The sequence below is a fragment of the Mustela nivalis genome (assembly GCF_964662115.1).
Source record: "Mustela nivalis genome assembly, contig: HAP1_SCAFFOLD_3072, whole genome shotgun sequence".
Classification (NCBI taxonomy): Eukaryota; Metazoa; Chordata; class Mammalia; order Carnivora; family Mustelidae; genus Mustela; species Mustela nivalis.
The window spans coordinates 1-25,990 of NW_028133598.1; the positions used below are offsets into that span (position 1 = coordinate 1).

The following is a 25,990-nucleotide window of genomic DNA, read 5'->3' on the forward strand; positions in this document are numbered from 1 at the left end:
ACTCCAAAACTGCTAGAACTCATACAGGAATTCAGTAATGTGGCAGGATATAAAATCAACACACAGGAATCAGTTGCATTTCTATACACCAATAGCAAGACAGAACAAAGAGAAATTAAGGAGTTAATGCCATCTACAATTGTACCCAAAACCATAAGATACCTAGGAATAAACCTAACCAAAGAGGCAAAGAATCTGTACTCAGTAAAATGTAAAGTACTCATAAAAGAAATCGAGGAAGACACAAAGAAATGGAAAAACATTGAATGCTCATGAATTGGAAGAACAAATATTGTGAAAATTTCTAGGATACCTAAAGCAATCTACACATTTAATGCAATCTCTATCAAAACACCATCACTTTTTTTTTTCAAAGAAATGGAACAAATAATTCTAAAATTTATATGGAGCCAAGAAAAAACCCTGAATAGCCAGAGGAGTTGAAAAATAAAACCAAAGCTGGTGGTATCACAATTCTGGACTTCAAGTTCTACTGCAAGGCTGTCATCATCAAGACAGTATGGTACCAGCACAAAAACAGACATGTAGGTCAGTGGAACAGAACAGAGAGCCCAGAAATGGACCCTCAACTCTATGGTCAACTAATTTTTGACAAAGCAGGAAAGAATGTCCAATGGGAAAAAGTTGGTCTCTTCAACAAATGGTGCTGGGAAAATTGGACAGCCACATGCAGAAGAATGAAACTGGACCATTTCCTTACACCACACAAAAAAATAGTCTCGGGACACCTGGTTGGCTCAGTTGGTTGAGCTGCTGCCTTCGGCTCAGGTCATAATCCCAGGGTCCTGGGATCAAGTCCTGAATTGGGCTCCTTGTTCGGTGGGGAGCCCGCTTCTCTTGCTGCCTCTGCCAGACACTCTGCCTGCTTGTGTGTGCTCTCTCTCTCTAACTCTCTCCCTAACAAATAAATAAATTAAATCTTATTAAAAAAAAAAAAAGTCTCAAGATGGATGAAAGATCTCAATGTGAGACAGGAATCCATCAAAATCCTTGATGAGAGGCAGCAACCTCTTCGATCTCGGCTGCTGCAGCAACTTCTTCCCTGAAATATCACCAAAGGCAAGGGAAGCAAGGGCAAAAATGGATTACTGGGACTTCATCAAGATCAAGAGCTCCTGCACAGCAAAGGAAACAGTCCATAAAACTACAAGACAACTGACAGAATGGGAGAAGATATTTTCAAATGACTTACCAGATAACGGGCTAACATCCAAAATCTATAAGGAACTTATCAATCTCAGCACCCAAAGAACAAATATTCCAATCAAGAAATGGGCAGAAGACAGGAACAGACATTTCTCCAAAGACATCCAAATGGCCAAGAGACACATGAAAAAGTGCTCAACATCATCACTTGGCCTCAGGGAAATATAAATCAAAACCACAATGAGGTACCACCTCACACCAGTCAGAATGGCTAAAATTAACCAGTCAGGAAACGACAGGTGTTGGCAAGGATGCAGCTGTTGGTGGGAATGCAAGCTGGTCTAGCTACTATGGAAAACAGCACAGAGGTTCCTCAAAAAATTGAAAATAGAGCTACCCTACAACTCAGCAATCGCAGTACTGGGTATTTACCCTAAAGATATAAATATAGTGATCTGAAGGGGCACGTGCACCCAAATGTTTACAGCAGCAATGTCCACAATAGCCAAACTATGGAAAGAGCCTAGATGTCCATCAACAGATGAATGGATAAAGAAAATGTAGAGTACACATACAAGGGAATACTATGCAGCCATCAAAAGAAACGAAATCTTGCCATTTGTAATAACATGGATGGAACTAGAGGGTATTATGCTGAGCAAAATAAGTCAATCAGAGAAAGACAATTCTCTCTCTGATATGAGGAATTTGAGAGGAAGGGTGGGGGTTTGCAGGGGGTAGGGAGGAAAAAAATGAAACAAGATGGTATCAGGAGGGAGACAAACCATAAGAGACTCTTAATGTCAGGAAACAAACTGACAGTTGCTTGGTGGTGGGGGGTAGGGTTAGGGTGGTTGAGTGATGGATACTGGGGAAGGTATGTGTTATGGTGAGTGCTCTGAAATGTGTAAGCATTCAGATCTGTATCCATGGGGCAAATAATACATTATATGTTAATATTTTTAAAATCCATTAAAAAAAGAATTAAGAAAATATAAAAATATCATTAAAACATAAGAAAAAATCATTGTGTGAAACTTTGATTCAAATTTTAAAATCCTTTTCAATCATGACTTAAATCTCCAATCAAAATACATTATTCCTTCCTTTGCTCTATAATTCAATTAAGTTTTACATATTCATGTTTTTATATCTTTATTTCCACTAAACTGTAAATTCCTGAGTGAGAGGCAATGTCTTTGTCAACATCATCCTTGAGTTTCTTAAATTTCTACAGGACCTAGTAAAGTAGATATTCAATAAATATCCTACTGTCAAGGATTAGCATGAAACACTGAAGAAAAGGTGGTAAGCTTAAGGATACTGACAACTAATTTCTTCTTCTATATATACCTGTGAATTTCTTAGTTTATTATACTAAGCATGATTTATTTTTATAATTATAATACTTTTTCAGAATTATTTTTCTTAATTTAGTTGATTCAGCAAAGAATACCAAGAAAACCATGTTCAGAAAACCAAGTGTTCATGACTCAGCCTCATTCACTCTGATTATGCAAACATATTTTGGCTCAGTATTCTATGGTACAAAAGCTGGCTGGCCCACTTAAAACATTTCTGCACTTCCAGCTTTCATTATGTAAAGAGTCAGAAAGCTGGACTGTAAGTTCACTGGAGCACAGGTCTCAAGAGGAATTACACAGCAGCAACAAAATGCAACAGCAGGTCTCATTTTCAATAAAACCAATAAACTCAAAAATAGCCTTCATTAGCCAGCATCCCATTTTCTTTGTCAATTTTCTAATTCACTTAAATACACCGGAAAATTTAAAATCCCAAGAATATTTATAAAGATGTCCTGATTTTTCCCTAATATTACAGACTAATCTGCAATTATAACAACCGGATAGAGTTTTGTGTATCACAAGAATCAGAAAATTTTCTTCTTTACTACCTTTAAAATATGTTCACTAGTAGGAGTTGGTCCAATACCAAAAAGTCACTAATAATAGTAAAGCAACAGTTAATTTCAAAAACATTTACAAGCCAAACAGTAGTGATTAAACACAGGACATTGGAGGAAAAAAAAAAGTGAAAAATATATTGGAGAAAGAAGCTAAATGGGTTACAACAAACATTTTTCTATTGCTGCATACTTCAAGGATATATTATTTCTGGTTTTTGCCTTTTATAAATGAGAAGATGGTTTGCTATTTTATTTTTTTAAAATTGTATTTTTAAGTAATCTCTATACCCAGTGTGGGACTTGAACCCACAACTTCAAAATCAAGAGTCACATGCTCCTCTGACTGAACCTGCAAGGTACCCCAATGGTTCACTATTTCAGAGTTGCCTAGTTTCCTAGTATATAGATCTATATATAATAATTAGAAAATGCAATATATAAACTTCAGTTAGACTAAATGTTTATGCTCACCAACAGGATTTTACCTATTACCATTTACTATTCATATATGGACAACAATTCCCTCCTCTCACCATTGTGTGTGTATGTGTGCATATGTGTACTTTAACTTAACTTTTTCTCACTTATTTATATGTATTTTGTAAAATGCACCTAGGGAGGTATGTTACTAGTTCTTAACTATGAGAGAGAAGGGGATCACTGTCCACATCTGAATAGTAAATGGTAACAAAACGCCTATTGGTGTATAAACATAAACATTTAGTCTCATTTTGAGTTTCAACATCCAGCTTTTATTGTTTTAATTGTTTTTTATACGACTGTTAGAACTACTGATATTTCTTGCTCGCTGCTGTGCCGCCATAAAATTAGAAAAACATTTTGCTATTAAATATTTTCTCTTTAAAAATATTTCACAAGACTTTCTTCTAGAGCTTTATCCTTAATGATTAGCCCCTTTCATGTATACTTGTGCCCTTCTACAAAACCTAGACTATAAATACCTTGAAAATCAATTCTATTTTTTGAAGCCCTTCAAGTCCCAGGAGTCACTGAATTCATGTTTCTGAACGGAATGAAGAACACGGCTTTGAACAATCTTACCTCTTCTCTTCTTTCTTCCGCAGAAGGAGTCTTAAGTTCTCGCGCTGTATCATCTTTCGGGTCAAAAAGATATATGTAATCTGAAGAGTAACTAACAAGAATCTCTCTGCCATCTTCACTGTAACACAGCGATGTCACTCTGCAGGACTTATTATTAAGATGGGAAGGGATAAAACGGGCAACCATTCCAGTAGTTCCTCGACCTGCATAATTCCCTAAATAAAAAAACAGGAAGTTGTATACATTTTTTAAGAAAAACGTTTTAAAAAATCCGAATTATGAGATATGTGATTTAATGTAGCAATGTAAAATCCAAACTATCATATTCTATTTCTAGGAAAGGCTCTTTTCTTAATAGCCTAATTTTATAACAAAATAATAAAGAATATAGTATGAAGGTTACATAGCTTCAAAAAAAATTTCCCGAGTGACTGGAATTACACAGATTATATAAATATTTTATAGATTACATAAATGTTTTATTTGAAATACAGGTTATTTAATCAATTAAAATTATTTGTGATTATAGTTACACTAAATCACCTTCCAAAAATTTTCCTCCAATGAAGATAATATAATTTTTACAATATAAATAGGTGAGCTTATATTTATTACTAGCATACTAGATAAAATCGTGCATTTTCCCTTTAAAATTATTTATCTTTTGCATTAGGTTAGAAAAAGTTCTTTTAGTTTATTTATTTATTTTTCTTAGTAACCTCTATAGTCAACGTGGGGCTCAAATTCATGACCCTGAGATCAAGAGGTACATGCTCTTCCGACTAAGCCAGCCACGCACCCCTATGTCTTTTTTTTTTTTTTTAGATTTTATTTATGTATTTGACAGAAAGAGAGATCACAAGTAAGCAGAGAGGCAGGCGGGGCGGGGGGTGGGGGAAGCAGGCTCTCTGCTGAGCAGAGAGCCCTATGCGGGGCTCGATCCCAGAACCCCGAGACCATGACCTGAGCCAAAGGCAGAGGCTTAACGACTGAGCCACGCAGGCGCCCCTCAGCCCTATGCTTTTTAAAAGATTTTTGATTGTCATGAAATTTTCCTCTTTTAAAATGACAGAGTAGGAGCAGTATTCCAGCTTTAATTTTGGCAGTCATCAATATAATATAATATGATATGATAGGGAGGGGTCCAACTGGCATTTTGTGCCCACTGAGGTCTGGGAATGTTAAATTCTAAGAGTCCTACAAAACTGTATAAGGAGACCTTCTGCACAAGGTCTTGTCCTACCCAAAATGTCAGTTGTGTCCCACTGTTAAAAAATATTAATTTAGCCTAGAATTTCACCTTATATTACTACTGTTTCCCCTAAAAGTGCATATCCAAATAGGTAAGATTTCTCAACCACAGTTCCAAAAAACAGACCAACCCCATCCCCAAAAACCACCTACTCTTCCTTTTTAATCTTTTTTTTTAAGAGAGTGTGCACACGATTGGGGACAGGGGAGAGGGGAGAGGGAGAGAGAGAGTCTCCATGCCCAGCACGGAGCCCAACTCAGGGCTCAATCTCACGTCCCTGAGATCATGACATGAACTGAAACCAAGAGTCGATGACCAACTGAGCCACCCAGGCACCCCCAACCTAGTCTTCTCATTTCGGTACCCTGTGTCAATTTTTACTGGATATAAACTGACACTGAGATTAAGACTGTTAGTTTCTGGCCAACACCACTTTTATTTTTAGCAATATAAAGTATGTGAAAATATACAGATGTAGGTGTATTTGCTGGGTGTGTGGGTATATAATCCTGGCCTTCCCTTATAAGAAAACACTAATAAGCTGGCTTTAAATGGAATATTCCAGAGGCAGTTTCATTCCACAATGGAATGAGAAGCAAATGAGGAGTTTAAGAAAGATTCAACTTCAGGGCTGCAGCAGCAGCAGTAACAGTACTTAACAGGGCTTAAACTGGGCGTGAACAGGTGCCACGTACCCACTATTCTTCCCTAACTCTCCTCTCTACAACAAAGAGAAATGAGGAGAGCCAAGTGTTCTGGGCTGATAGTGTTCCCCCACAAATTCATGTCCATCTAGCACTCAGAATGATTCTGGAATATTTGGAAATAAGGTCTTTGCAGATGTCATGAGGTCATATTGCATTAGGGTGGGCCCTAGATCCAATATGACGGGTGTCCTAATAAGAGAAAAATGTGGATTCAGATACAACACAGGAGAGGATAGCATGTACATGTGGAAGCAGAGAGTGAAAGGAAACATTTAAAAGTTAAAATTGGGGACGCCTGGGTGGCTCAGTTGGTTAAGAAGCTGCCTTCGGCTCAGGTCATGATCCCAGCGTCCTGGGATCGAGTCCCACATCGGGCTCCTTGCTCAGCAGGGAGCCTGCTTCTCCCTCTGCCTCTGCCTGCCCTCTGTCTGCCTGTGCTCGCTCTCTCCCCCTCTCTCTCTCTGATAAATAAATAAAATCTTAAAAAAAAAAAGTTAAAATTGGGGGTGCCTGGGTGGCTCAAGTTGGTTGGGTGTCCGCCTTTGGCTTGGGCCCTGATCTCAAGGTCCTGGGATCGAGTCTTACGTTGGGCTCTCTGATCAGTGTGGAAAGAGTTGATGTCTCCCTCACACTCTCCCTCTGTGCTCTCTCTCACTAATCAATCAATCAATCAATCAATCAATCAATCTTTTTAGGGATGCCTGGGTGGTTCAGTGGGTTAAGCCTCTGCCTTCAGCTCAGGTCATGATCTCAGGGTCCTGGGATCGAGCCCCGCTTCGGGCTCTCTGCTCAGCAGGGACCCTGCTTCCCCTCTCTCTCTGCCTGCCTCTCTGCCTACTTGTGATCTCTCTGTGTCAAATAAATAAATAAAATCTTTAAGAAAAAAAAAATCAGCCATTTTAAAAATAATAATAAATAAATAAAAGCTAAAGTTGTCAGCAATCACCACAAGCTAGGACAGAAGCATGCAAGAGTCTTCCTGAGCGTCATTGACAGAAAACCTTTAACACCTTGATTTTAGACATCTAACCCCCAGAAATGGGTGGTAATTTGTTATGACAGCTCTAGGAAATTAATACATCAACTGTTAAAATTTTTTAAAGTGATAAACTGCAGAAGTATCACCTGGATAGGGTCATAAAAACTTCATAAAATGCCATTTTTATGTACATATATATGTATGCATGTATGCTCCATGCCCAGTATGGAGACCAGTGTGGGGCTTGAACTCATGACCTGAGATCAAGACCTGAGCTGAAATCGAGTCAGATGCTTGGGACACCTGGGTGGCTCTGCTGGTTAAGCATCTTGCCTACTGATCAGGTCATGATCCCAGGGTCCTGGGATCAAGTCCCACTTCAGGCTCCATGGTCATCGGGGAGTCGTCTTCTCCCTTTCTCTGCTGCTTGCCCCGCCTGTACTGTCTCTCTCTCTGTCCTGATAAGTCCTTTAAAAAAAAAGGACTCTCTCTGTCCTTTAAAAAAAAAAAAAAAAAAAGTCAGATGCTTAACTGGGTGAGCCACCCAGGCGCTCTAGTAAAATGTCGTTCTTTCTAATAATCCATATTGTTTAAACACATTGTATTTAATGAATTTTATGAAACTAATGAAACCTTAAAATTGCAAATATGTCATAAAGATTTATTCTTTGAGCTGACAGAATCTTATATTTTCTCTAATATACAGCTTTTTACCTGTGGCTCTTGTGCCCAGCATTCGCCGATCATATATTCGTACTGAGCTATCTGAACAGCCGACAGCAAGGTAATATGGTATCGGCGGGCAAATAGCGACAGATGTGGCAGCACGTCGGCAGTTAATTAAAATATCCTAAAAAAGATTGTACACCACCAGTTACACACAGTACTGCTGTAGAGAGGCTACTCTAAAGATTTAAAACTGTGAAATATTTTAACATGTAAAACATTTTCCTTTTAACTAGAAGAAAATAACCATTCTCAGAAATCCTAACTCGGTTTGATAATGAGAAGGAAAAACAACATGGTTTTCTTTATTTTTCAGATTTCTATCAGTTTTCCAAAAAAATCGGCTTCTGTGAAGCCAAAATAAATATACTCAGTCAATATTCCTTCTCGGGAGTTTATTACTCTAAGGGAAATTCTTTTTTTCTTTGCAGTTTCCTACGCAACTCTAATACTGACTTCTAATACAATATTGTACATTTACCTTATGAAACAACCAAAATATGAAATATATATTTAATTCGTGGTTGAAAAAACAAACAATACATGAGTAATGCAAATTGCATTCTGAAGAGACAAAATAAAAATTATTCCCAAATATAAGACTAAAACACAGAGTAATTACACTAGATCAACAAAATTTAATACAATCAAATTCACCCATAATCTTATAACCCAGAGATACTTAATGTCCAATTTTAATTTTTATCTTAATTTTTTTGGTCATTTATATAAAAATTTGATTCTTACATCTTTGCAATCTTCTTTTGTGCAGCTAGTTTTGATACGTGTATCAAACCACCGAACAGTTCCATCTTCACCACAAGAGAGGAAAGTATATGGGTCATTGGGCACAGTCATAATCTGTAGATGGAAATCAAAGTACAGGTAATGTTATTAAACATTTACACAAATGTCTTTGAAAGATACTACTATTACTTAAAAAATTAAGGAAAAAATAAAGAAGTAAAATTGTTTTCATATTTATAGACGATCTGATCATCTAAACAGAAAATCTTATGTAATTAATTTTTTAAAAAATAAGTATTAGAATAAGTAAATTTAGAAGAGCTGCAGGATACAAGGTCAATATATGAAAATCAATGGTATGTCTATACTACGGCAACAAAACCATTAGAAACTGAAAATTTAAAAATAATAACATTTATAATAACATGAAAAATATAAAATGCTTAAGGACATAAAAGACACGTAACAATGAAAATGATAAAACATTACTGAATAAAATTAAAGTCCTAAATAACAGGAGATAAACTGTGTTCACTGACTGAGAAATTTAATATCATCACTTCTCCCTAAACTGATATATAGATTTGAAATAAATTCCAGCAGGATTTTCAGCACAAATTACAATTTGATTATCAAATTCCTGTGGAAACACAAAAGACCTAAAATACCTTAAGTAATGTTGCAAAAGAACAAAGGACTTATACTCCTGGCTTTAAGAGTTACTATAACTACAGAAATTAACATAGTGTGATAGAGGCTTAATAATAAATCATTGGAAGAGAATAGGTACTGATCAAAAATAGATGAAAATACATATGGCCAAATGATTTATGATAATGGTGCAATGAAAACTCGGTGGAGAAAGAACGGTGTCAGAAAACTGGATACCCACAGGCTAAATAATGAACCTCAAGCAATATTTCATACTTTCTTTAAAAAAAAAAAACAGGGATCATTGATCTAAGTATAAAACATAAATATAAAACTTCTAGGAAAAAATCTTTGTGACTCTTGGTTAAAAAAAGATTTTTAGATATAACATTGGCCCATAAAAACAAAGAACTTTGGTAAAATGGGCTTCCTGAAAATTTAGAGCTTCTTTTGGAAGGACAATGTTAAGAAAATGAGAAGACAAAACTGCTGACTGGAGGAAAAAATTATAAATCACATACCTGAAAAATATCCAAAACGTATCTTGAAAATCCCTCAAAACTCAATAATGAGAAATGAATATACCACTAAAACAATGGGGAGAAGATTTGAACAGACAATTCACCAAATACATAAAAATGATAAGCACATGAAAGGTATGCTCAACATCATTAGGTAATTGGGAAATAAAAGTTAATAACATGAGAGATTCCACTCTGTATCTACTAGGATGTCTAAAATACAAGACTGACCACACCAAGTGTTAAAAGGATGCAGAACAACTGGAACAGTCGGGCACTGCTCACAGAAATGTAAAATGATACAACCACTCTGGAACAGTTCGGCAGTTTCTTAAAAAGTTAAACTTCTACTTCTAATATAACTCAGTCATTCCATTACTAGATGACTACCAAAGATAAATGAAAGTACAAGTCCATACAAAAACATTTGTACAAATACACAAAACGGCTGTATTTATAACAGCCCAAAACTAGAACCCAAATGCCCATCCAAAAATGAAATATAAAGAAACTGTGATAGATCTTTAAAAAGGAATATAACTCAGAAATAAGAAGTTAATTACTGATACTCTTAACATGAATGAATCTCAAACATGAGTATTATCCTAAGTGAAAATAATCAGACCAAAGGAAGAATACATATGGTTTGATTACATAATCTCATTCATATATAATTCTTCAAAAAAATATAAACGAATCCACAGTAACTGAAAGATCAGTCATTCCCAAGGATGTGGAGGTAAGTAGGGACAAAAGAGAGGGAATAAAAATGGGAATAAGGAAATTCTTGGATATAATGGATATATCTATTACCTTGACTATGCAAATGATTTCAAAGGACAATAAATTGTCAAAACTTACCACATTGTATTCTTTTTAAATCAATGCTATCAACATTTCATTTAAAGATAACTGAGGTACCAACCAGTGTAATAAGTCAAGAAAAAGAAGCAAAAGGTATATGGTTTGAAAATAAAAGAATGAAAAATGTCATAATGTAAAAAAGATATGACTGTGTAGACAAAAAATCCAAAAGAATCTATAGTTGAATTATGATTACCAATTAGTGAATAAAAAGACTACTAGTTTTAAAATATTATAAAGTCAATTGTATTTTTTATACCAGTAACATTTAAAAACTAAAATACTTAAAAAGATAACATTTACAACAGTACCAAAGTATCAAATACTTTAAAAAATTTAAGGAAAATTGTACTGTAATGCCACACTAAAAATTATAAAATATCTTAGTGAGAGAAATTAAAATCTTAATAATTACAAAAATATATCATCCCCATTCACTGGAATATACAATAATTGTAAGATATTAGTTTGCCCTAAATTTATGTTTAAATTCAGTATAATCACAATCCAACCTTCGGCAAACTTTTTGTTGGAAACTAAATGCTGCTTTAAAAAGTTATACTGAAACACAAAAAATCAAGAAGTCAAAATGTTCTTGTAGTAGGAACAAGAAAATGTACTCTATTAGATACCAAGAGTCATTTCAAAGCTATGGCAATTAAAACAATTTGGTACTTAAAAAGGTACAAATATACCAATATTTGGTCTATACCAATAGACCAATGGTGCAAAATAGAGTACAGAAATGATCTATGCATATAGAAACTCTTAATTTACAGTTAATGGCATGCTGAATAGCAATGGGGGAATAAAACCAGTATTTTAAGATGGTGGGTAAAATCCATATGGAAAGAGTGATATGAGCAAGATTGCAGAACAGAAAGCCTCAACTCACTCTCCTACAAAAACACTGACTTTTAATAACAATATAAATTCAAAGAGCTTTCGGCCACCTGCATAGCTGAGTTGGTTAAACGGTGGACTCTTGATTTTGGATCAGGTCATGACTCCAGGGTTGTGAGATGGAGCCCCAAGGCAGGTTCCACGCTAAGCATGGAGCCTGCTTGGGATTCCCTCTCCTCCCTATGCCCCTCCATCGCCCTCCCCAACCCTACTCATGCATTCTCTCCCTCAAAAAAATAAATAAACTGAAGTCAAAAAGCATTTATGAAAATGCCTAAAACCAGTTAGAACAAAAATCGTAACAACAAAATACCAAGGCACACAAAGATACAGTGTAACAGCCCTATCAAGGTAACAAAATAGCTTCAGAAACTGACTCTAATAAGATGCATGAATTACCTAAGAATTTACAAATTAATTATCCTAAAGAAGTTCAATGCACTTCAAGAGAACACAAACAACTAAATGAAACTAGGAAAACGACACATGAACAAAAAGAGAGTATCACCAATGACCAAAATAACTGGAAAAAAGAACCAAATGGAAATTTGGGGACTGAAGAATATAATAATTACTTTAAAAACTCACTAGAGGAAATCAACATCAGGCTTGATCAAGCAGAAAGAAAAATCAGCAAACTTGAAGACAACTCTTTTGGAATTACCATGTCAGAGGAACAAAAAGGAAGAATGCAGAAAAGTGAAGAAGACCTTAAGGGACTTACAGGACAAAACAGGTAATATATATGAAAGCAAAATATATGGAAGTTTCAGATGGAGAAAAAAAAGGGGCAGAGCACTTGTTTGAAAAAATAATGGCAGAAAACTTCCTAAATCTTCCCAAAGAAAATGGATATCCACGCTCAGAAAGCTCAAAAGGACTCTAAATAGGCTGAACCCAAAGAGGTCCACACTGAGACACACTACAGACAACCTGTCAAAAGTCAAAGACAGGGGCACCTGGCTGCTCAGTTCGTTAAGCACCTGCCTTCGGCTCAGGTTATGATCCCAGGGTGCTGGGATGGAGAATGAAACATAAAAACAAGAGTGCCAAAATCAGTATAAGATGTACTGAAAATAAAAGTAAAATGGCAATCAATAGTAAGTACTTCCCTATTAGTAACTACTTTCAATGTAAACAGTACCTTACCAAGCGGGAAGTATACAGCAGTAAACACCTACATAAGGAAAAAAAAAAAAAAAGATGAGGGCTTCTGGGTGGCTCAGTGGGTTGAGTCTCTGCCTTCAGCTCTGGTCACGGTCTCAGGGTCCTGGGATCGGGCCCTGCATTGGGCTCTCTGCTTGGTGGGGAGCCTGCATCCCCCCCTCTCTCTACCTGCTGCTCTGTCTACTTGTGATCTCTCTCCCTGTCAAATAAACAAATAAAATAGTAAAAAAAAAAAAAAAGAAAGAAAGAAAGAAAGAAAAAAGATCTCAAATCAATAATCTAACTTTATACACTTCAAAGAACTAACAGAAGAGCAACAAATGAAACCCCAAGTTAGAAGAGGAAGGATGTAACAGACTAAAGCAGAAATAAAGGAAATGGAAGACAGAAAACATATCAATGAAACTAAGCTGGTTTCTTTCTTTTTTTTTTTTTAAATATTTTATTTATTTACTTGAGAGAGAGACAGTGAGAGAGAGCATGAACGAGGAGAAGGTCAGAGAGAGAAGCAGACTCCCCATGGAGCTGGGAGTCCGATGCGGGACTCGATCCCGGGACTCCAGGATCATGACCTGAGCCGAAGGCAGTCGTCCAACCAACTGAGCCACTCAGGCATCCCACTAAGCTGGTTTCTTAAAAATATCTTCAATATTGACAATAAGAAAAAAAAAATAAAAAAGATTCACAAAAGCCAGAAATGAAAGAGATAAGAGGAGATATTACTAATTATGCCACAGAAATACAAAGCACCTTAACAGACTTGTATGGGGGCACCTAGGTGGCTCAGTGGATTAAAGCCTCTGCCTTCGGCTCAGGTCATGATCCCAGGGTCCTGGGATCGAGCCCCTCATCAGGCTCTCCACTCGGTGGGGAGCCTGCTTCCCCCTCTCTCTCTCTCTGCCTGCCTCTCCGCCTACTTGTGATCTTGGTCTGTCAAACAAATAAATAAATAATCTAAAAAGAGAGAGAGAGAGAGACTTGTACTAATAATTATACAACACATGGAAAAACCTAGAAGAAATGGATACATTTCTAGAAACATACAACATACCAAAACTAAAACATGAAGAAATAAAACAAAATTTTTAAAAGATTTTATTTATTTGACAGAGAGAGAGAGAGCACAAGCAGGGGGAACAGCAGGCAGAGGTAGAAGGAGAAGTAGGCTCCCCATTGAGCAAGCAGCCTAATACGGACCTTGATCCCAGTACCCTGGGATCATGACCTGAGCTGAAGGCAGATGCTTAACCAATCAATTGAGGCTCCCAGAAATAAACAGTCTAAACAAACTTATAACTAATAAGGAGACTGAATCAGTAATCAAACACATCCCAACCAAAAAAAGCCCAGAACCAGATGGCGTCACTAGGGAACTTTAGCTACATTTAAAAAATTAACACCAAATCTTCCCAAACCCTTCCAGAACACTGAAGAAACAGGAACACTTCCAAATTCATTCTATGAGGACAACTTCATCCTGATGCCAAAACCAAAGATACTAAAAGAACACAAAACTATGCCTCTGATGAATACTCAACAACATACCAAAAAAACTCCAAAACATGTCATAATGAAGAACAAAAACCGTATGATCGACAAAACTGATGCTGAAGGGGCGCCTGGGTGGCTCAGGTTAAGCCTCTGTCTTCAGCTCAGGTCATCATCTCAGGGTCCTGGGATCGAGTCCCGCATCAGGCTCTCTGCTCAGCCGGGAACCTGCTTCCTCCCCTCTCTCTCTGCCTGCCTCTCTGCCTACTTGTGATCTCTCTGTGTCAAATAAATAAATAAAATCTTTAAAAAATAACAACGAAAAACTGATGCCGAAAAAGCATCTGACACAGTTCAATACTCCTAACCCTAAGAACTCTCAACAAACTAGGAATGGAAGGAAATTACCTCAAGCTAATAAAGACCACATATATGGAATCTCACAGTTAACATTATATTCAATGGTGAAACACTGAAAGTTTATTCATTAATACCAGGAACAAGGCATGAATGCCCACTCTTATCATGTCTATTCAATACAGTACTGAAGTTCTAGCTAGAGGAATCAGGCAAGGGAAAAAAAAGCATTGAAATTAGAAAGGAAAAGGCAAAATCATTTGTTTGTAGATGATATGATCTTATATGTAGAAAATGCTAAAAATCCCAATACAAAATGCTGTTCGAACTAATAAATGAATAGAGCAAAGCTGCAGGTTAAAAAATCAACACATGTTTTTCTATACACAACCAATGAACAATCTGAAAAGAAAATAAAGAAAACAATCTCATTTGCAATAGCTATCTTCAACAAATCTATGGGATGGAGAACACACAAACTCTGTATCGATAAGGAATTAATACCTGAGATATATAAAGAACCCCTTCAACTCAACGAGAACAAAAAAGCAATCCAATTAAAAATGAGCAAAGGACTTCAACAGACATTTCTCCAAAGAAGATATACAAATGACCAACAAGCACAAAATAGGTATTTAACATCCCTAATCATTAAGGAAATATAAATCAAAACCACAATGAGATATCTCCTCACACTCATTAAAATGGTCATCTTGGGAAAATAAAAAAAGAAAATAACAAGTGTTGACAAGAATGTGGAAAAACTGGAACCCTTGATGCACTGCTGTCGGGAATGTAAAACAGAACAGCCACTGTGGGAAACAGTATGGAGGATCCTCAAACAATAAAAAATAGGGGTCACCTGGGTGGCTCAGTCAGTGGAATGTCCAACTCTTGACTGCGGCTTGGGCTGTGATCTCAGGGTCATGGGATCAAGCCCTGCGTCAGGTTCCAAGCTTGGCAGGAAGTCTGGTTGAAATTCTGTCCCTTCCCCTCTGCGTCTCCCCTCTCTGCTCATGCTCTCCCTCTCTAAAACAAACAAATCTTTTTTAAAAATTAAAAACAGAATTATCACATGATCCAGTAAACCCACTTCTGGGTATATACAACCAAAAAATTTAAAACAGGATTCCAGCATTACTCACAACAACCAAGAGGTAGAAATAACCCAAATGTCCACTGACAAGTAACAGACTGTATGGCATTATCTACATACAATGGGAGAGTATTACGCTTTGGAAAAGCAGCAAATTCTGTCACAGATTGACATGGATAAATCTTGAGGACATTATGCTAACTAAAATAAACCAGTCACAAAAATACAAATACTCCATGAGGTATCCAAAATAATCAAACTCAGAAACAAGGTAAAATGGAGGTTGTGAGGGGAGGGGGGAAGAGGAAATAGCAGAACTGTTCAGAGGATATAGGTTCAGCTTTGAAAAAATATTCTGTTCCAACTACAGTATGTATGTATTGAATAAAAAACACCTTTAACAAATGGGTATATACTGTTAAAATATCCCTATAGAGGATGCCTCTGTACTCTACTTGGGATTTTGACTTAATCACAAAAATCCATATGGAGAAAAAAAGTTTACTCCAATTTCATCCTATCACAAAAATCAAATCCAGGTGAATTATAAGATCTAAATGCAAAGACAAACAATAAACTTTTGAAAAGAGAAAACAGAGCATCTCCATAATCTCAAGACAGGAAAAATTATTTTGACCAGGATACAGAAAGCCCTAATAATAAAGAAAAAGACCAATATATTAGACAATGTTAAAACATCTGTTCACCCAAAGACACCATTAGGAAAGTGAAAATATAACCACAGAGTAGGAAAAGATAGGTTCATATGCAGAAGAGATTTAAGTCAAAAATGAAACAAGATGACAAGACCAATGGAAAACTTAGGAAAGACATCTGAATAGGCACCTGACAAAGAATAAACCCAAATAACCACCAGACACTGCTACGAGGAGAGGCACAACAGCAGCAACAGGGAAGGCGTCTGAAACCGTAAGATGACGCTGCGTAAGCTGCCAAAATGAAGAGACTAACAGTACCAATCGTTGGCAGCGATGAGCAGTAACAGGAACTCTTACATACTACTGGCAGGAATATAAGCTGTTACAATTACTTTGGAAAATTATTTGGTAGCATCTCTCTAAAATAAACAAGCACGTGTCCTGTGACCATTAAGTTTACTTCCAGTATGTACCCAATGAAGTGAATGCATTTAGGTACTTAGACTCATGTAAAGGAATGTTCTCCAAATGGGAAATCAAATTTAACACTTTCATCAACAGTAAAAGAGAGCGATCCGCCGTGGTGCACTCACACAAGGGAATGCTATCCAGCAATGAAAAGGAACGAATTATAGTTGTACCCAGCATGGGTGAATTTCACAAATTATCAGAAGTCAGAATGAGGGGGCTTCTGGGATACTTAATGTTTTTGTACTTCTTGATCTAGATAGCTGTTACATGAAAAGATTTACTTTGTGATAATGTACTAAGCTATATGCTTAGGATTTATGTACTTTTCCTGTGCTTTGTACTTCAATTTAAAAAACCAAAGTTTAATAACAGATGGAATAAGGTCAAATTCTAATCAGAATTCCAGGAGAAAAAGAATCAAAGAAGCTAGAGAATAACCAAAAACCTAATGACTGCAAACTTCCCACATTTTTTCAAAATGCTAATTTCTCAGACCAAAAACGTCAATAAATTCCAAGTATGACAAATAAAAAGGAAACTCAAACCTACCCACACTGTGGTGATATGAAGGAAAAAAAACAGCAAAGAAAAATACAGTTAAAAGCAGCCAAGAGAGACAGATTAACTGTAAAGAAACCACAGTTAGACTGATGACTGAGTTCTCAACTTCAACAATCAAGTGAGAACACAGGAACATCACCCAAAATAAAGTGCCAAACTAGACACCCAGCAAATATCCAGCAAAACAACCTTTGACGAACTGGTCTAAAATCCTTCATTTTCTGGAAAGATATGAAAGGGAAGAAAGGAATGAAGAAAAGAAAAGAATAGGAGGGGCGCCTGGGTGGCTCTTTTTTTTTTTTTTTTTAAGATTTTATTTATTTATTTGACAGAAAGAGATCACAAGTAGGCAGAGAGGCAGCAGAGAGAGAAGAGGAAGCGGGCTCCCTGCTCGGCAGGGAGCCTGCTTCTCCTTCTCCCACTCCCCCTGCTTCTGTTCCCTCTCTCACTGTGTCTCTCTCTGTCAAATAAATAAATTAAATTAAAAGAAAGGAAAGGATAATAGGAAATGAAAATTGTTTCTATTACCAAACTGTCACTAAAGGAACCGGAAAGAACATACTTTAGGTACACGATGACCCTGTACAGGCAGTCTGTGGTGGAAGAGCCAAAGGTACTGGCAAAAATGTAGGTAAATCTCGGGCGCCTGGGTGGCTCAGTGGGTTAAAGCCTCTGCCTTCAGCTCAGGTCGTGATCTCAGGGTCCTGGGATCAAGTCCCGCATTGGGCTCTCTGCTCAGTGGGGAGCCTGCTTCCTCCTCTCTCTGCCTGCCTCTCTGCCTACTTGTGATCTGTCTCTGTCAAAGAAATAAATTAAATTTAAAAAAAAATGTAGGTAAATCTAAAGAAATACTAACTGATGAGGCAATGATAATATTTCATTTATGAGAGAAAATATATAAACTCAGAACAATATAAGGAACAATATAAGCATATACAATTGGACAAGGGATGAAGACATTGTAATGTCCTAAGGTGCTTTACTCAGAAGGGCAAAGGTACTTATTCATTAGGCTTTGTTAATTATTCTTCTAAAATATGAATGTCTATCCTCCCTGCAAGTAGCAGAAATAAAACAGACAAAAAGCAAAATCCTCAGGCAATTTTAAAGGAAGGCAAAAGACAAGGGGAAATATATAAAGAAAATTACAAAAAAAAATACAAACAGAAAATAGTAAGATAAACAAATAGATCCAAATATATCACTACTCACAATAAATATAAATGGACTAAAATCTCCAGTTCAAAGCAAAAACTGTGAAAACAGATGAGAAAATAAAATGCAGCTATTTGCTGTTACACACCAAAACACGAGGTTACCAGAGAAATGAAATTCAAACCATGGACAAAGATATACCAGGTTAAGGATGATTTGATGCAAAGAAATACCATGAAAAGATTTTGAAAGAACATTCTGAAGGATAAGCAATTTTTCAACGAAGTTACATAGTATGATTGAGTCTTAAATTCATTGCACCTCACTGAATTCAACTAGGGGTTGAGCTTATTAATGTCCTTTAGGAATCTGATTCTTTCGCCTGGTGGACTCGTAGTGTTCTTTCTGCCACAGGAACATTTGATAAGGATGCAATGAATGACTTTATAGAAGACGGTGATAAAGTGTTTAAGAGGTTGAAGTCTAGTACATAAGCTTGTAGCACAGTACCTGAAGTATTTTTAAAGGCTGACAACTGTTTGCAATTACAAATCCTATTACTATTAGATTTTATTTAACTTTACTCACAAGCCTATCAAGGTCAATTTCTCAAGTAGTTTACTGAAATCTAGTCTGTCAGTAATTTCTCTGCCTACATACGCATGAGTGTTAATTACACAAATCTACACATACGCACTTACATAAACACACACACACGTAAAACACACAGTAATACTGTACCTCATAGGTAGTTCCATAATGGCACGTAAATTGGCATTGTCTGTTGGTTTCTGCATCTTGCTCAACATTAGTATAAAATATTACTCCATCCCCAGAGCAGGACACAATCTGCTTATCATTTGTGCATGGTAAGAACTTTGCACTAAATATATTTGCTCGGTGCCCTGAACGAATTGTTGTCAAAACCTAAAACACAGAGAAAAAGAGAAAAAAAGTTCTTGGTAATTTATTATTTCCTAGAAAGAAACATTCATATTTAATACAATCATAGCTAGGAATAAAATTCTCATTACTATTCTTATGATCTCCATAAAAAATTATCATTTGATTCCAAACTAATATAATTTTTTTCAAGATTTTATTTATTCATTTATTTGACACATAGAGATCACAAGTAGGCCGAGAGGCGGGGGGGGGGGGGTGGTCCCGAGTGGGGGGGAGCGGGCTCCCTGCTGAGCAGGAAGCCCAATGCAGGACTCAATTCCAGGACCCTGAGATCATGATCCGAGCCGAAGGCAGGGGCTTAAACTAATTTAATTTCTTAAAAATCAGAATCTCACATATTTTCCTTTTTTTCTCTCTGAGATGTGAAGATTAAGTACCATCAATAGGAACAGTGTTGTGAGAATTAAATACACATATTTCTATTTGGTGTACCTGACTCATTCGTAAGATCTGGATATATAAGAAAGGACTATTATACATAGGAGGAGACAGAAACAGAGCAAAGAAGATAATTTTCATTATTTAAAAAATAGTTTCCTGTATTTCTCAGATAATCAACTTCAAGTTACTTTTAGAATTGGGGAGTAGATACAGGAGTGGGGAGAAAAAAAGGACTATCCTAAACTTTTTTTTTAATTAAGATTTTATTTCTTTATTTAAGAGACAGAGAGAGACTGCGAGCGAGAGAGCACAAGCAGTGGGAATGGCAGAGGGAGAGGGAGAAGCAGAGCAGAGGGAGAGGGAGAAGCAGACTCCCGGCTGAGCAGGGAGCCCAGTGGGATGCTCGGTCCCAGGACCTGGATAGAAGGACCTGAGCCGAAAGCAGATGCTGAACGAGCTAAGGCACCCAGGCAACCCTCTGACGGACTTTTGAAACTGTTTACTAGAGGATTTTTAATTATTCCCTTCCAGGATAAAGAAAGAAAAATAAACTGAATTTAAATGAATCGTGAAATGGTAAGATGAAACTATAGCAGAAGTCCCAACATCTCCTTCCTGAATTGTATTTCTACACTGCAGGGCACCTGGATGGCTCAGTCACTTAAACATCTGACTTCTGTTCAGGTCTCGATCTCAGGGTCCTGGGATAGAGCCCTCCATTGAGCTCCCGGCTCAGCCGGAGTCTGCTTCTCCCTCTCCCTCTGCCATTCCCCCTGCTTGTGCTCTCTCGCTCACGCTATCTCTCAAATAAATAACATCTTTAAAAATAAAGACTAGAATTCCCGTGATAGAAATAAAACTTTTAAAAAGTTTAAAATAAATAGGTAAATATTTGCAACACATAGTGAAAATAAAGAACAAATCTCCCTAATAGTGCTAAAAATGAAGAGAAAGAAACTTCACAAAACCTGGGGTTTTTTTTGAGTAGGCAAAAGATCTGAATTCACAGTTCACAAAAAGATACACAAAGAGCCTTTAAGAATGTGAGAAAACATCCAACTTTGTTCATAAGGGAAATGCAAACTGAAGTTACACTGAGAAACTAATTCTCACTTTTCACATTGGCAAAAATGCAAGTCTGACAACATATTATGTGAGTAAGCCTACCAGGAAACAGGCTCTTCATCATTTCTGCTGGGAGCACTAGATGGTGTAAGACTAAAAGAGAGGGGGCGCCTGGGTGGCTCAGAGGGTTAGGCCGCTGCCTTCGGCTCAGGCCATGATCTCAGGGTCCTGGGATCGAGTCCCGCATCGGGCTCTCTGCTCAGCAGGGAGCCTGCTTCCTCCTCTCTCTCTCCTGCCTCTCTGCCTACTTGTGATCTCTCTCTGTCAAATAAATAAATAAAATCTTTAAAAAAAAAAAAAAAAGACTAAAAGAGAGGAATTTAGCCATACTTCACAAAACCACAAGTGCGTTTACCCTTTGACCAAACAAGTCTATTTCTAAGAATTTACCCATAAGATACACTTCCAACAATACAAGAGAAAATGCACAAAGTTATTTAATGAGCTATTCATAACAGCAAAGCATGGGAGATTTATTGAATAAATCATGATATATCCCCCACATGTATGTACAATGAAAATTTAATGCAGTGGGAATCTGATGTACTTTTAAAAATGTGCTCAAACAAATAAGAGTATGTCAAATCATAAAGTTGGCTTTAAATGTCCCAACAAACAAATGAGGTAATTTAAGCACCAAAAAGTATTATCGGTAATAGATTTTTAAAAAAATCTAAAATCTCAAGTGATTTTTTCCAAAAAAGTTGTAGGGACAAAAGAAATACCCTTATTTACAAAATAATGTTAATAAATGTTAAAGGAATGACAATTAAAAATCACTATTTTGGGGCACCTGGGTGGCTCAGTGGGTTAAGCCTCTGCCTTCAGCTCAGGTCCTGATCAGGCTCTCTGCTCAGCAGGGAGCCTGTTTCTCCCTCTCTCTCTGCCTGCCTCTCTGCCTGCTTGTGATCTTTCTCTCTCTGTCAAATATTAATAAAATAAAATCCTTTAAAAAAAAATCATTTTTGTAACTACATTTTAACAACTGGTTAAGGCAAGAATCAACACTAAAACCAATATAAGAAAGACTGTTATGAAAGGGAGTATTTACAGGCTCAACATACCACTTCACAAACAGCTTATTAATTGCAAAGGGTAAACATACCAAACAATGGAGATGTCAAAGCTAACATTATCAGTAAGGGGATAAATTTCGTATCATGTACTACAATGTCACCTGTGGAGAACTCCTAGCTAAAATGTTTTAAATTGGGGCACCTGGGTGGCTAGTGGGTTAAAGCCTCTGCCTTCGGCTCAGGTCATGATCCCAGGGTCCTGGGATCGAGCCCCGCATCGGGCTCTCTGCTCAGCAGAAGCCTGCTTCCTCCTCTCTCTCTCTCTCTGCCTGCCTCTCTGCCTGCTTGTGATCTCTGTCAAATAAATAATAAATAAAATATTTTAAAATAAATAAAATGTTTTACATTTTAATCTACTCATGGAGAAACAATCAAATCCAAATTGAGAAACATTTGATATAACAACTGTTCTTCTATATTAATACAACAGTAAAACAAGTAACATATTAATATCATGCAAGACCAAAAATTTGAATGAACTATCTTAAAGAGACAAAGGAAATATGACAACATGTGAAATGATGGATGGAGCTGGGACTGAAAAGGCATGGCAGTGACAAAGAATAGCATAAACCAGTGAGAAAATCTGCATATAGACCATCTATGTGTATATGTGTATGTGTTATGTGTGTACATCATCAAATAGAAAATCTTATCTATAACAGCATATACTTGACTCTCGTCTTGCCTGATAAGTCACTGCCAATACTGAATTAACAACTACTGAACCACTGCTCCTTGAGAAATGTGTGGTTAGGTTCCTTTCAGACTCTTGCCACAACACCTTCCTCAATCAATACACAGCACTGTTTTATATGTTTCTGTTTAAAGACCTTATTTAATATATACTGTTGATTCATTAACTTTGAACTCATGGCCAACAGCATTATGCCTAAAAGAAGCTTATCTATCATTTTTTTCTTCATAAGAAACATCCCAGTTTTCTGGTGCTTAGGAACATGAGACAGTATTTCAGCATGATACCTGGGGACGTTTTAAGCTGTGAAATCATCAATACAAAAATGTGACATGAAATATACCACAAAAAAGATACTGTATGCATATCAGACTGTCGTCTTGTTTATCTCAGCTGGCAATGTGAGTGTTGATGTGTACCGAGTGACTCTGTTCTTTTGCCATTCTGCTCATGTGCAAGGCCATATGACCAGGAAGGCACAGCAAGTATTGACTTAGGGGTTAAATGTAAATTTCCATGAGTAAACAAATTAGCAAATATAAAATCCACAAGTAATGAGGATCAACTCTGTATTCAGTATTACATATTTTTAAAAATAGAATAATGTGGGGCGCCTGGGTGGCTCAGTGGGTTAAGGCCTCTGCCTTTGGCTCCAGTCATAATCCCAGAGTCCTGGGATCGAGCCCCTACATCGGGCTCTCTCCTCAGCAGGGAGCTTGCTTCCCCCTCTCTCTCTGCCGGCCTCTCTGCCTACTTGTGATCTCTGTCAAATAAATAAATTAAATCTTAAAAAAAAAAAAAAAAAAAAGAAGAAGAATGTTCTTGTTTTTAGTAGATAAACACCAAGGCATTCATGAATTAAATGCATGATGCCTCCAGCTTGTGCTCAATTGCTTAAAAAAAAAAAAAATCTATTTGTGGATGTTCATTGTATTATTGTTTTGTTTTTCCAAAGTTTTAAAATTTTAAAACAAACTTAGGAAAATATATTTCAACTCTGTTTTGGGTTTAGCTTTAAGTATTTACTATATAACCCTCACTGCCAAACTCTTGCCAGAGATGCCTAACAAACGATAGCGTAAGTCTGGAGTGAGTATTAGCAGCCGTTTACCTTGACCACTTTGAATATGTAAGTCTCCCCGTTTTATTTAAGACCTAGATTACAGGGTTATGGCCAAAAGAAGGGTTTGCTGAATATCATGAACTACCCCACAGTAAATCTTCCATATAATGCACATATAATTAGGGTCAAATAAAAAAGGGAGGGGTGTTTTTTGCACCTGCATTAACCAAAACCAATGGAGAATAAAACTGAAATATTTAAAAATCTTTACTTCCTCTCTCCAAGTGTAAGACACTAAGATCTGGAAGACTAAGGTATAAAAAATAACTAAGAGAATAATTAATGTAAAGCCTTTAAACAAGATAGATCTCATGACCTTTACTGAACTCCGTCAGTTATCTTAGCATGGCTTACCAAGTAGCTAAATATATAACAGTCACTGTGTACAGTGTACGTATTAGTTTCTTCACCGATAGCCTTTTGTCTCTGCTTTAATCACATTCAGCAGACATTATTCTTAACAGTTCATGATTTATCTCCATTTAACAGGTTTACGCATAGCTTCAGAAACAAAAGCACTCCATATACTAATATGTGTACTGACATATCACATATTATTCACAAACTGATATGGATTTCTTTATTAAAGTAATCAAGATTTGAAGAGTAAACAGTTGAACCTCCTTCCTTTTGGACAAATGTCGATTTCAGATGTTGTCGTCCAAACTTTCTGCCCTTCCAGCGTTCTCCAAATTCATCACAATGGCAGCAGTATCCACCCCCACGGCTGATCAAGTCAAAAACTAAAAAAGCACCCTTCATTTCGCTTTCCCTCATCCACTATAAAATAGCAAAATATATAAGATATATTTATATAAAATATATAAAATCCATCAGCAAATTCAGGTCCAAGACACATTCCAAAGCAATTCTCATCACCTCAATGCCATTATCTTTGTCCAAACCACCATCTCTTCTCAGTGGGATTACTCGATGGAGTCCTATCTCCTACTTCCTTTTTTTTTTTTTTTTTTTAAGATTTCATTTATTTATTTGACAGAGATCACAAGTAGGCAGAGAGGCAGGCAGAGAGAGAGGAGGAAGCAGACTCCCTGCTGGGCAGAGAGCTGAAGGCAGAGGCTTTAACCCACTGAGCCACCCAGGCGCCCCTCCTATCTCCTACTTCTAATCTTACTCCAACTCCACCCTCCAAACAGCAGCCAGAGCTCTCTTTTTAAAAATGCAAATCAGGGGTGCCTGGGTGGCTCAGTGGTTTGGGCTGCTGCCTTCGGCTCAGGTCTTGATCTCAGGGTCCTGGGATCGAGCCCCGCATCGGGCTCTCTGCTCCACAGGAAGCCTGCTTCCCTCTCTCTCTCTCTCTCTGCCTGCCTCTCTGCCTACTTGTGATCTCTGTCTGTCAAATAAATAAATAAATAAAAATGCAAATCACCTGTATGTTTAATACACTCCAGTGATTATTTCAGTCACACTAAAACGTAAATCCTAATACTGCCTATCAAGCCTACTATCGGACCACTGCCTACCATGTTAACTACATTCTGAACCACTCACTTCCTAATTAATAGGTAATTGTTGGAAGAACAAGAACTCAGGTGCATACAATCAGTAATTGCAACAAAGGCTGGAATTTGTGTATAGCTGTCAATACTAAATCTATACAATCAATACAGCTATGTATTCTACTGGAGGTAAAGAGTGACAAGGTTGATCTTTGTAAAAATGATATGCACTTGGAAATGGTTATTTTTGGTAGCTGCATTTATTTTTTTATTTGTGCTTCCTTGAATCAATGTCTTAAAATACTTATTCAGGAAACATCTAAGAATAATGGCCTAGGGAGACAGAAGTTGGTAGAGTAACTTAACTGAAGATGTAACTGACATATTGTTAACTGGAATTACTAATAAATGTGAATGTGAACTAGGTGTAACATCTGTGACTTTACTGATCAGATTAATCTAACTGGCCAACCAGGTATCTCTTTCTTCTTTCAATACATCACACACAATGTTTCTAAAACCTTAAGCTTGGGGCGCCTAGGTAGCTCAGTCAGTTGGGCATCTGCCTTGGGCTCAGATCATGACTCTGGGGTCCTGGGATCAATTCCCACATACGGCTCTTTGCTTGTTGGGGAGTCTGCTTCTCCCTCTGCCCACCCCACTCATGTTCTCATGTTCTCTTTCTCCCCCTCTCACAAAAAT

General features: G+C 37.0%; 1 protein-coding gene across 1 annotated transcript; it reads right to left on the reverse strand.

Annotated features, from left to right (window-relative positions):
• Window positions 1-4,053: 4,053 nt before the first annotated feature.
• On the reverse strand, window positions 4,054-19,387 carry LOC309858653 (DDB1- and CUL4-associated factor 6-like; the record flags this gene model as incomplete). Its single annotated transcript, XM_082751365.1, has 4 exons — window positions 4,054-4,371; window positions 7,809-7,944; window positions 8,568-8,681; window positions 19,202-19,387. Coding segments are annotated over 4 exons (720 nt in total), but the record flags the coding sequence as incomplete, so codon positions are not given.
• Between the last annotated feature and the right edge of the window lie 6,603 nt (window positions 19,388-25,990).